The 12,482-nt window shown below is 39.3% G+C and overlaps 1 protein-coding gene across 1 annotated transcript in view; it reads right to left on the reverse strand.

Annotated features, from left to right (window-relative positions):
- The window catches only part of FAM171A1 (family with sequence similarity 171 member A1), a gene marked incomplete at its 3' end in the record, with an annotated part of 83,202 nt that overhangs the window by 24,112 nt on the left and 46,608 nt on the right, over positions 1–12,482 (reverse strand). Inside the window, exons 2-3 of the mRNA XM_079538050.1 lie at positions 9,695–9,922; positions 4,622–4,714 (exon numbers count right to left, since the gene is read on the reverse strand). Coding sequence (XP_079394176.1) covers positions 4,622–4,714; positions 9,695–9,922 — 321 coding nt within the window. The remainder of the gene's footprint in view (positions 1–4,621; positions 4,715–9,694; positions 9,923–12,482) is intronic.

The raw sequence follows: 12,482 nt of genomic DNA on the forward strand, positions 1-12,482 counted from the left end.
CTTTTTATTTAAGCCACTGGATAAAAACATTCTCTTGACAAAGCCTGGGTGAAAACAGTTTCCATACCTTCCCATGCAATGAACACATATAAACACAAAGAGATTACTTAGTATGTAATTCCTCATTTTTCCTTCTTCTGGTACAGTTTTAGCAGTTTTTCCAAGGTTGCTAGCTATTAACTGGGGGTCTTCACTGCAACAGAATTTAGGACTGTTTCGTGTACTAGTTCATTTTAAGTCTCATTTGAATCCTGGGTTACAAAGTCAATGGATTTTCCAATGGATGCTTACCATTAATACTGTTCAGCAACACACAGCAAGACTCCATCTGCAAATTTCTGTGTGCTTCATGCAAATTAGTTTTTAAATCAGAAGCTATTGTGTTCTCCAGAGCTCGCTTTGAACACTCAAAGAACACTTCCCCAAAGCACAAAATCAAAAGGCTAACATGTTTTTCCCCCTCTCTTTGCATTTGACAATGTGGTTCAAATACGTCAACTCAAAACAGTTTTACTTCTTTTCTCCTATTAGTCTGAGATTGCAGCTTTGACCTTTGTATAACTTCACTGAGACAAAGATTAAAGAGTTTGACTCAACTCCTGAAATTTACAACTACCAATGTCATCATCCAAGTGACTGGCATCTTTTCTTGAATTGTTTTCCAGCAGGAGCTCGCGCTATAAGAAAGATCAAACTTTGCACCACCAACAAAAAAAAAGTCTAGTTGGCAAGCAAGTATCTCAAACAGGTGATCATTATTTCTGTCATTTCTTTGGTAATTCTGAAAGAATTAAGCTGTAAAATATTAAAAAAAAAAATAATCTGAAACTTGGGAGCATTTACAGAGGGATCTTAAGACTAGCAGTATTCTTAAATGTTTAAGATAGTCATTAAAAAACACACCAGTGAAGTGGGAAGAAATCTCTCTTAGTCAATGTCTAGGTTTAAATGGAAAATGACAACACTCTAAATGAATTGACTAAAGTCAACTCAGGGAAGACTCATGTCCCTCCTGCTTTATAATATCATAACAGTTTGCTGTACCTAGGGACATAATTGTTCAAACTCAGAGATCACTGACCACACTGCTGTGCAGGTTCATAAGCCCCATACTGATAAGCATCCATAGTAACAGAAGAAAAAAAAAAAAATACAACAAAGAAAAGAACATTATTGTTATCTGTTCCATGTAAAATTTTAGGATTTTCTGCTGTCGAAATATCTGATTAAGAAAAACTGAGTTGCCAAAAACTGGCATTGTATTTCTGAAGATACAAGTAATTAAGCATTAAAAAGAAAATAACCGTTGTTCAATCTATAAACGCAGTAATTAATGGGCAGGCTTTGGAGTTCTCTATTTAAAAACGATTATTTTGTAGCACTGGGACAGCAAAAAGCTCCCAGGGCGAAGCAAGCCTCTATTTCTTCAGTTCTACAGACAATGCAAAATGTTCACGGCTAAGTCCCAAACCTGACAGGAAATTTGCACAACACTGAATTTGGATGTAAATTCTAAGGTGTAAGCTACTCAGAAATTGCTTCCTGTGTAGATAGTCTGTGCTTATAGATACAAAGAATTAGTGCAGAATAACTACTTAATTCACATCCTAGATTAACAAGCTGTTTGATATTGAAATGCCCCAAGGAATCTGGTTCCCTTCTACGTGGCCAAGTCTGGGACGTCAGACAAGCTGCTCATCCTTTGCATCTTGCTCTTCCTTTCTCTAAAAATAGGAACAAAGATATTCAACTCTCAGTGCCTCCCAGATGGTTAATGCATTAGTAGGTGTTCAGAGATCTAGGTACAACAGTGAAGACTACCCAAGCAGGGCTTTCTTTACCCCGGGAACACTGCTTTCCCATCCAGCATACTGCTTGCCTCCAGCACACTGCCCCAGCCCCCCAGCTGGCATCTCTCTCTACGCTGCTAGAAGACACACCAATGCACTCTTTAGCAGAGGTCATAGGGCACATTAGGGCTTATGACTGGGAATAGATTTGTTGAAGGAATTAGAAATGGTAAAACACATTTATGCTAACCAGATTCTTTAACAGTATTTTTCAGCAAGTCAGTGCTTACCATGGGGAACAGGTCAATATTACAGCTTTTATTATTAAAGATGTCTAGTTTTGACTTACAAAAACAAAATCACACCCAAATAGACTTCACTACAAAAATGCCATGTGAGATCCCTCCACTCAGTGAGTGCCATAAGAGATAGGACTCTGAGCACTGATCACATCTGCTTTAGACATCCACTTGCCAACACGTTAACCATGATTTTAAAGCCATGATTTTAAATCCCATTTTCTAGTGCACATCTCAAGGAGCTCCTATAAGGCATCCCCTGCCATGCAGGATGTGTGACACGTGGCACACACTGGCAGCTGAGCTTCAGTCTATGTGAAATAATATCTGATATACAATCAATTAATGCCTTGATTGCTCATATGTCAGAGACAGATAGAGGGTAGCAATATAGTTCCCACGCGCTGAATGCAGAAGTTCAGCTCTTCATTCTTCTGGTATTAAATAACTTAAATGACCAAGGGCTGGCAAGCTCTATCTCCTGCAATTACAGACAGGATGCTGCAGAGAATTGTAAGGCCATCATGAAAATGAGGTTGGCTGCATCAACACAAGCTTCTCAATTGCATAATAAGTTGCTTACTTGATTAATTATTCAAAAACAACCAGTAACTTACTGTACTAGACATGCCTTTCTTTTCCTTTGATTGGTGCTTCAAACACCAGTGTTCCCACTCTGTTCCTAGTATAATAAGTTCTGCTTTGCTCTCTTTTCTGCACTAAGGTGACTCCTGATCAACTCTTTTGCAGCAGCTTGAAATAACTGGGAAATAAATTGGAGAAGTTATAGAGAAAAACGAGGTCATAAGGATTTTGGATCAAGATTAGAGAGGCTTCATTCAAACGCTGGTACAATGTCCAAGCTGCCTTTCATCTAGGTTTCATCATAAGACAATTCCCAAGAAAAGGAGTGTGGGTTGGTACCATGAAACAGTTTTTACTGTGTAGAAAGGGGAGTTCAAATTCCAATTCTTAGAATACTCTGGGTAATATTTTCTTTATTTTCTTTCCCTGTTACACCATCATAATCAGTTATATTATTCTTATTTAAATATGTTTTAAATCAACACACAGAAGGAAGCAAGATTACAAGGAAAATATTTAAGAGCCTCACTTGGCTGGTAAATGTCCCTCTAGCCCTTACATGTCCCTGCTTGGTTTTTTGTGCCTAACTTTTTTTTCTTTTAAGAAAGGAGATTGTAAAAATGAATATTTTTCTTTTATGTGTGCTGTGTAATATTAGCACATGTGCATGAGAATTGAGAATTTACTTAATCTTGTTAGAATACTGTTAGCAAACAATGTTTTATGGTTTGCCCAGTGGAATCCCTTATGATTTAACATGGCCCACTGTCCATCTAATTTATTCCAATATTTAATGTCACCTCTCAAGCAGCAGAATATATGCACCTGTATTGCTCTCTAGCCCTTCCTGAGCATTCCAACAGCTATGTAATTTGTTTGGTGCTTTTTCAACTTCAGTCATATTTAGTGCTCTCATTAATGAAAAGCCCAATGTATCTGGATGGGTTTTATCCTAAAAATAGATATTAGGAAGTCATAATTGTATTATACTGCCTTAGCTATAAAATAAGGTTATCTCTTAGCATTACTGAAGGTACTATTTCCCTGTTTATTAGCTATCTGCTAGAGTTTAACATTATGGTACTCTTAATCCATGTGAATAAGACAGTTTATGCCCAATTAGGAGTGCTCACAGGAAGCATGTCCCTTTGTTTTGTCTCATTAAGGTATCTTTGAAAAGTTCTGTTCTTTTGTTAACTTAACTCAGAGTTAACTGAGTTAACTTTTTGAGACTTAACTCAGCATATCAGGTCAGCTGTGCTAAGGGAGGTGGACCCCTGATGGACTAGATGAACATGTTGGTGACTTACTGTGCAATTCAGAAGTTGCACTGTGCTCAACTGACTGATAGTACCTACAGTTTCTTCTGTGTTTGGCCTTATGGAAAGGGGATCCAGGTTTTATTCTACTAATACAGTGGCTTCACTGTAATATGTGGGGCTGCAGTCAGTCTGCTAAGGGATTCACAGGAAGTAATTAAGGAAAGCAAGCTTATATATTAGCAACACACGTGAGGTATTTCCAGCTTTTCTATGCCTCTAGCACTCACGGCAGGGGACAAGAAAAATTAAAATCAGAGAAAATTCTTAGGCAATAAGAACACCAGAATATGTTTACTGCAAGGATGATTAGATGAAGTTAGATGATCTAACATCTACTAGATAACAAAAGAAATTTAATCTCTAGTTCTCAAATGGCACACTGAAGTTCAAGCCTGTTTATTACCAACTATCTTGAATTCCCTAGTCACAGCAATTAGGGATGACTTTTCCTATTAATCGATTCAGTAAAATCACCCCAGAGAGAAACACTCCTCAGGGAACTCATAACAATTCCACATAAAATACTAGTCTCATCCACACTATAGTTCTAAAAGTACCAGACTGGCATCTTTTTTGTTTGAAATATCATTTAAGTTTCAATTACATCTTCCAAAAATCAGCATACCTTGAAATCCTGAGACTATCTGGACTACATCATCATAGACCATTAGAGTAGCTGAGCGTTCAGGAAGAAGGCCAAGACTCAGTGAAGAGAAGACTGTGGAAGAGAAGTCGTTTAAGTGAGATATATCTCACAAACAAAACTTGAGAACAACAGAACGCACAATTTTATTTTGCAAAAACAGGCAACCGAAACTAAAATCACATTATATATATGAGAGAAACCATGTGCATTTACCAATCTAAATAAAGTCATGCATGGCAGCTCAAAGTACAGAAGGGTACAGTGGAAAGCACGGTTTCAGGTTATATTCCCAGCTCCACAAAAAGACTTGTCATTACATAAAGATGAGTGAAACACTGAGTCTGACTGAATTAATTTTTCTGTGAAATTGTATACATCTTACATAAGAAAAATTTTAATGAAACTTAACTTATAAATACTTTGAGACACTTACATAAAAAGTCATAAGGAAATGCAATGTATGGTGAGTAAGTCTGAATAACTGGCTCTAAAATACAGCATGTCCATATTGAGTCACTGCCTACAGTACGGAACCTCTACATATAGCAGAATCAGTGTCATTCCATCAGGTGGCATGAAAAGGGATAGTTAAATGGCATTTGCTGCAAGAAATCTGCATGCCATTGGATGCAGACATTCCTTAGAAGGAGGGTGGGTGGGTGCTGGTGCGTTGGGAGGGAATATATGCGTACATGCCCACAGAGTGAAAATTAACAAACAAATCCATTCCAAACTTTCCAAACCCAGCAGACCTTAATTACACACAGACTTAGCCACTGACAACGTCTGATTCCTGCACCCATAAAAACATGTAACTATGAATACAGTAAGAATTAGAACTTCCTGTGCTTCATGCTTGGCTTTCAAAGATAGAAAGACAGGAGGAAATGAATACAGACTAGTCATTTTTGATACCTGGGCACTATCCCATACTTGCATCCAGGAAGTGCTTGTTCCATGCTGAGGTGACCACAAGCTCATGAAAACATTTCCAGAACTGATGAACAGACGAACAGCACAAGTTCTTCAGACTGTCATGTGGTTTTAAAATTTCCCCTCAGTGAACATGCCTGCCTTCATACCAGAGACCATGCAGGCAATCACCAATGGCATGAAATTTAGCAAGGATAAATGCTAGGTGCTGTGCAGGATGGAGCAATGCTGGACACAGGCACAGATAGAAGCTGAGTGGCAGGAGAGCAGCTCAGCATGAGCCAGCAGTGTGTCCTGGCAGCCAAGGGGCAAATCACATTTTGGGTTACACTGAACACTGCACAGCCAGCTGGTCAAAAGAGGTGATCATCCTACTGCATTTAGCATTGGTGTGGCCTCATCTTGAATTCTGCGTGCAGTTCTAGGCTCCACAATATAATATAAAAAGGATGTTAAAGCCCTTAAAAGTGTCCAGAGGAGGGCAACAAAGTGGGTAACAGGGCTGGAAGGCCTGGGCTGTGAGGAGGGGCTCAAGGCACTTGGGTTGACCAGGCTGGGATGATCTCATCGCTATCTGCAGCTCTGGCAGTAAGCCGTGCCACAGGAGGTTCAGACTGGACACTGGGAAAAATTTCTTCACAGTTAGGGTGCTCAAGCACTGGAACAGGCTTCCTGGCATGGCAGCTGGTGCCCCATGCCTGTCAGTGCTCAAGAGGCATTCATGATGCCCTCATTAATACCTTCTGGTTAGCCCTCAAGTTCCTAGGCAGATGGACTCTGGTATGAGTAGGGCCCTTCCACGTGAGCTATTCTAGCGTAGGTGTTAGAAACAAAAGAGAGGCCACACTGCTATTGCAATTACAGCTGAGAATTTTCTTTCAAACGCTCTGCATGTGAAACATCTATGCAACATAAGTAAGGATGCCTACTGTAAGTAGCACCATGGTCACAAGTACAAAATTTGTTTGTCTTTCCTTCAGTAGCTTAATTCGCATGAAGAAAGCTAATAAAACTTAGACACCCTGGGGATACAATAAACCACACCAACCCCATTTTTTTTTTATGTATGTACCCCATTATAATGCATAGATAATTCCTAAACTTGCCATGGGTTCTTCTTCCCAATCTTTTTTCAGCATGACAAAGATAGGAAATCATTGTTTTTAAGGCCAGAAGGACCACTGTGACGATCCACTCTTACTCCTATTAATAACAGCCTTTCCTGTTAATTAATTAATTAATTAATTAATTCCTGAATTAATACTGCTTCAGATCTAATAGCTGCACTTAGCTTTTCTACAATATGTTTTTAAGTTTATCAGTTTTTTTCTAAAGTGTCCAGTGGTGAAAAATACACCACAACACCAGCATTCTAGCACTAATTACAATGGCTGTTAAACCGTGTGTCTTTTTACCTAATAAAATGTATTGAACATCTTCTCAATCAAGTCCTGCTGGATGAAAGACTTTTCTTACACACCTCCTTTCCTCTGTGCAGGTGCTGATGGACTATGAAAAATCACCTCAGGACTTTTCCTATGCTGAACCAAATAAATCAAGCCTGTATAAGTCTTTCCCTATATGCCATATTTTTCAATCCTAAATCATTCTTGATATACCTCTGCAATTTTAAACATTCCTCTTGAATTGTGGATCCAGAATTAGATGTGCATTTACCAGAGAGGCTCCACCAAGAGAAAATGCTGAAATAGTATGCTCCATCTTCCTGGTCTTTATTTTTCTTTATTTTACAGATTACTCTCTCTTCTAGCAGTGCTATATCAGAAGCTTATTGTCAACCATGCATCTACTACATCTCTTACATAAGCTTCTGCACAGCTACCATTTCCCAGATGAGGTCTCCTCCCTCACAAGCATGGCAAGCATTCTCTAATCCTAGGACTAGTTTTTCCCATGGTATGTGTTGGGTGACACTACCACTAGTCTGAATTGGGATAGCTAAGTAATTTCCCCCAAAAATCTGCTTAAATATGGACTACTAGTTGCAATTTTATTTTCTTTCAAATTATTTATAAAGAAAAATCTATGTATAAGCAAGAAGAAATAGAGGAGCACATCTTCCATCATGAACACTTCAACAACTCAAGTGATGTTAAATTAATGAACTGTTAATAAGCGGAGTCATGGCTCTGCTGATAAATAGTTTAATGGAAAAAGAGATCTTAATCTTTTCTTTCTACCATTTATCATTACGTAAATAAATAATCCTCCCTCTTAAGTGGTAAAGAGCTAGTAATTATTTTGGTTAATATGAGAAAAGTTTATTCCTGCTGAACTAAGAGGACAATCCTTGACATTAGGTTCTTAAAGTTACCATGAGATCAGTGGCTGCACAGTCTTTCAGTATAAAATCATAATTAATGTATATTGCCTATGATGGAAGAATTGTGATCCCTCAAAAAAAGTCCCATTGCAGTGCTTTAAACATTATCACCCTGCAGCTTTCAAAGCTACTCCTGGCTTGTGGTTATCATTTCCACATTGAAGTGGTGCAAATAAATCCCTGTATATTTAATTCACCACCGCATACAGGATGGCACATGAGTTTAAACCACTGGTGTGGGTGAAACGCTGCTCAGAATGGCATATCTGGTCTGTGGGACGATGACTACAAGTACTGTTTTTTTCAGGAAATGAAGACCCTGCTGTAAGTGTGTACCTAGGATGCACACTGCAGAATCAAGATTTAAACATGCTGACTGTTCCCCATCACTGAACCCAGATTAAAACCACTAAAAACAAAATTTTCCATTTTCAAAACTATGCTATGCTACTTACAAGCATAATAGGAGGGCATTTAAATATAAATAGTAAGTTTGTTAAACACCACAGACTTTGAAGCTTTACAGTATAAAAAATAATAGCCTAAGTATTTAGGGTTTGAACTTCTATGTCACATTTCCAAGAACAAACCCATTAAATCAACATGAGGGGTATCAAGTTGTAACTTGTTGTTTCTTTAATCAAAGGAAGGATTAAGTTTAGGGTACAGAAAGGATTCTACTCCCAATTAAATCAATGGCAAACGATCCGCCAATTTCAATGGGGAAGATAAAGGTGAAAGGAATCTATTTTCTGAGTAAAGCTCAGATTTCAGCTGTAGAAATAAAGATTTTGTGGAAACTGTATATAACTACAGCTCTTTAATCTTCAATGACTTACCAAAACAATACCATGCTTGAATCCCTTCCCTCAAAATCAATATTTAAGAAAAAGCAACAAGCGAAAAAACCTAATCAACAAATTCCAGGCCCAGGAAGCATATGCTGTGTTTGAAAGATCTATGGTGTGAGTGGTAAAGATATGAGACGAGAGACAAGAAAAGGTTACAGCATGTTCTAGCCATGTATGATTGTGTGTTAAGGAGTACGTTAAATACACCAGGAAGCTGCACTTCATCTTATTTAAACAGGAGAAAAAAAATAACATTAAGAAAGTTTCTAAATAGAATAAGGTTGGAATGGATCTCTGGAAGTCACCTGCTTTAACCATGCTTGGGGTTGTCCAGTTGAGTCCTGAATATCCTTAGAGATGGACAAAATTTTGAGCCATTTGGACAAGAAATATCATTTAAGTATTATTATTATTATATTTGTCTGCTGATGAAATTAATCATGTTAATTATGTTAGAAAGAATCTTTACATCTGGATAACATAACTGCAGATTTAAACTGTCCTATGGGACATGGCCAAGAGCTGAAAGTCCAGGGCTGTTTTGTAAACTACAGCCTGCAGCACAACAGTTGTTGCTACACCTTGGGAGATAAAAGAACTAGTACATCACAGCTGTTGAAACAGAGCACCAAAAAACAGAGTTCCTATAAGGAAAAAGATCTGGAGTAGATTCATATGCTCTGTGGAGCTGTAAGAGCATCAACAGTTGTTTGAAAACTGACATATCAAGGAAAGGTAGGAGGAGTGTGGATCTCTGCACAGTCCTGATGCCACAGCTTAGCTGAGGAAAGAACCTCCCATTTCTGCAACTCACAGATATTCTTCCTACCACCCAGGACTGCAAGCATTAAAATACATCATACAAAATTATAACTTCCTTTAGATGCAAAATCTTACCTCAGAACAAAAATAAAGATCTCTTACCAGGCAATCTTACAGGTTTCCATGGTGCAGAATTTGGCACATAGGCATGTTTACTAGCAGTCACTATCAGCTGATTGCCCAATTTATACTGAAACTTGAGGAAGGCAGTGCCATCTGCTCCTGAGGTTCCAGATGCAATGGAGATCTGGTTGGTAAAAATCTCAATGAAGGCTTCTGTTACTGGCTGATGTGTGCTGGCATCGCTCACGTGGACTTTCAGCGTTACTTCTGTAATGACAAACAATCATAGTGATCATAATCAGAGCAGCTTCTGCAGGAAGCAAAACTTAGAACGTGCTATCACAGCAACAGCCACCAAGACATGAAGTTAACTGCTAACCTCTAAAACTTTGGTGACAGTATGGCCTCTCTTCCTGGCCTGCAACTCTCCAATTCAGGCAGCTGCTCTTTAGAGGTTCTGCAGTCCTGAGGCTGACCATGTGCTGTGGCCCTAAATTACTGCCCTACTGCTAATCCTACCTTTTAAGACATGTATGTTGCACCTATTACCCATACTCAGTTGGCAGCATATCCCCTGTAGCTGGCAATACTCAGCTGATGAATCACATGTCAGCCTCATGGTAGCATCCTAACTAAACACACATGCTGCCTAACATCATACTGAGCACAGGACCTTGCCCCGCTGTGCCTCTGCTCCAGCCTGCCCACCCCCCAGAGATGAGCAGCCCACCTGGGATGGGGAAAGGACACAGCTGGGAAGTGAGTTGTACTCTTACACTCCTCCCTAGAGACAAATCTCTCTGGCCAGCAAAAGAACACACAGAGGGTGGTGAATCACTGGAACAGGTTGCCCAAGGAGGTTGTGGATGCCCCATCCCTGGAGGCATTCAAGGCCAGGCTGGATGTGGCTCAGGGCCGCCTGGTCTGGTGGTTGGTGACCCTGCAAATAGCAGGGAATTGAACTGGATGATCACTGTGGTCCTTTCCAACCAAGGCCATTCTAAGATTCTATAATCAGGCAGTCATGAGGAGTGAGAAGGGCTCAGGGGAATGCAGGCTGTGATACAGTCAGAGATTTTGAACCTTCCAGCTGGTACTGTGCTTCTCTGCTGAAGCCTAACCAGGGCAGTGAAACCCCAAAAGGATCAGGTCCTTATCCTCAAAACAGGGCACAAACAGGTTGGATGTAGAGTGCTAGCAATGGGCAAGAGAGAAACACCTTGCCTGCCTCTGTTCACTTGCCTTGCTTCCAAAGGAGTAAATACATTGCAGCACCTAGTGTTAGAAGTGGCAAGCAAATATCACATGTGAATTAGCCATCCCCATGCACGACTGGAGAGTGTAAGTGGTGGAAAAGTGACTGTTATGCCAGTCAGGAGTATCATACATATTGCAGACATACAGTCAGAAGCCAACACAGTGAACTACATTTTACTTGAGTAATACACCCTCTTCCCAGAAACAAACTGCTTGTTTAAATGTTTCCAGATGCACAGTATTTGTCCACTTTAAGACACTCCTATGATTAAACCACACGTTGTGTCACAAAGCTTCTGCTGCACAAAGCAAAGCTAGTGCAAGATGGTCCCTCAGAAAGGGACCCTCCATATTGATTCTTTTCCCTGCCTTCAATAGTTCCTCTGTCTTACGCTGTAAAGTAGCAGCTGTTGCCTCTCCAATAGCTGTGACTTAAATGCAATGCTGCATTGAAAAGACCCAGCAGTGCTCTAACGGCCTCAACCAGACCAGTCCTTGGATTGTTTCCTTTATGGTTGCCCCATTCTCCTAAATGAGTGCCTATCTCTTTCCTCTTCTCTCCCTTTCTCCCTACACTCTTGACCTTGCATTCACCTTTGGAAATTATCTTCCTCTTGCATGAACTTTCCTCCCTCAGCTTACTTCATCTCACAAGGTTGTGCTGGACAGTATTTTGTGAAATCCCTCTGTTTGGTGTCATGGAAATGCACCACTAACAAGCAAGATGTTCACACCCCATGCACAACTCATTTCTTCATGTTCTGCCCAGAAATGAGAACAGGACTTCATTTTCATATGTATTCAGAAACACATTAATTTCTATGGAACAGTATTGGGGATAAAGTTCTATTATATTAATACTGCATATTAGGGTATTAAATTATTTTCATATAAAACAGCGAGACATCACATCAAGAAGAACAATGGAGAGCTCAACAAAAGCTAGGTTGTGAATTTCAGTAGTGACATGACACAGCTGAGTAAGCTGAGAAACATAACACAGAACTATAAAATTTAAAAAAGGACATCATGATCTAATACAACCCTTCAAAATATCAGTATGTCTATCCTAAGGGCATTTTAGCTATAAAGATATTGGGTCCTTTAATAAGTAGAGACCTTCTGTCTAAATCCTAGAATACAAAAGTATTAATATCAGGCAGCCCAGAACAAAAACCCCATTAGAGAAATTCATCATCATCACAGCCCTCGCCTTAGAACTTGGCAGTGGATGATGCCAATTTGGTGGGGATCAGCATGAAATACATTTCAGCTATTAAAGACTCTGGACTTGTTCCCAGTTTCGCATTTAATAGTCAAAGAAAACAACATATATTGAAAAAACAGTGTACATACACTGGTGAATATATACAGAATGCCCCCTTAGAAAACTTGCCTGATGACCAAAAAACTTGTGGGATTTCATGCATATGAAAGCCACAATAATAAAAGGAGGCATTCATGTGTATCTATGTATTGATGAATTCTATATGTATTTACAAACATGAAGACAAAAAGCAATACAAGCTTTTATTTTCAGAACCCATAGGAACACTTAGATCTAAAGTCA

This window comes from Tetrao urogallus (genome assembly GCF_951394365.1).
Source record: "Tetrao urogallus genome assembly, chromosome: 7".
Taxonomy (NCBI): domain Eukaryota; kingdom Metazoa; phylum Chordata; class Aves; order Galliformes; family Phasianidae; genus Tetrao; species Tetrao urogallus.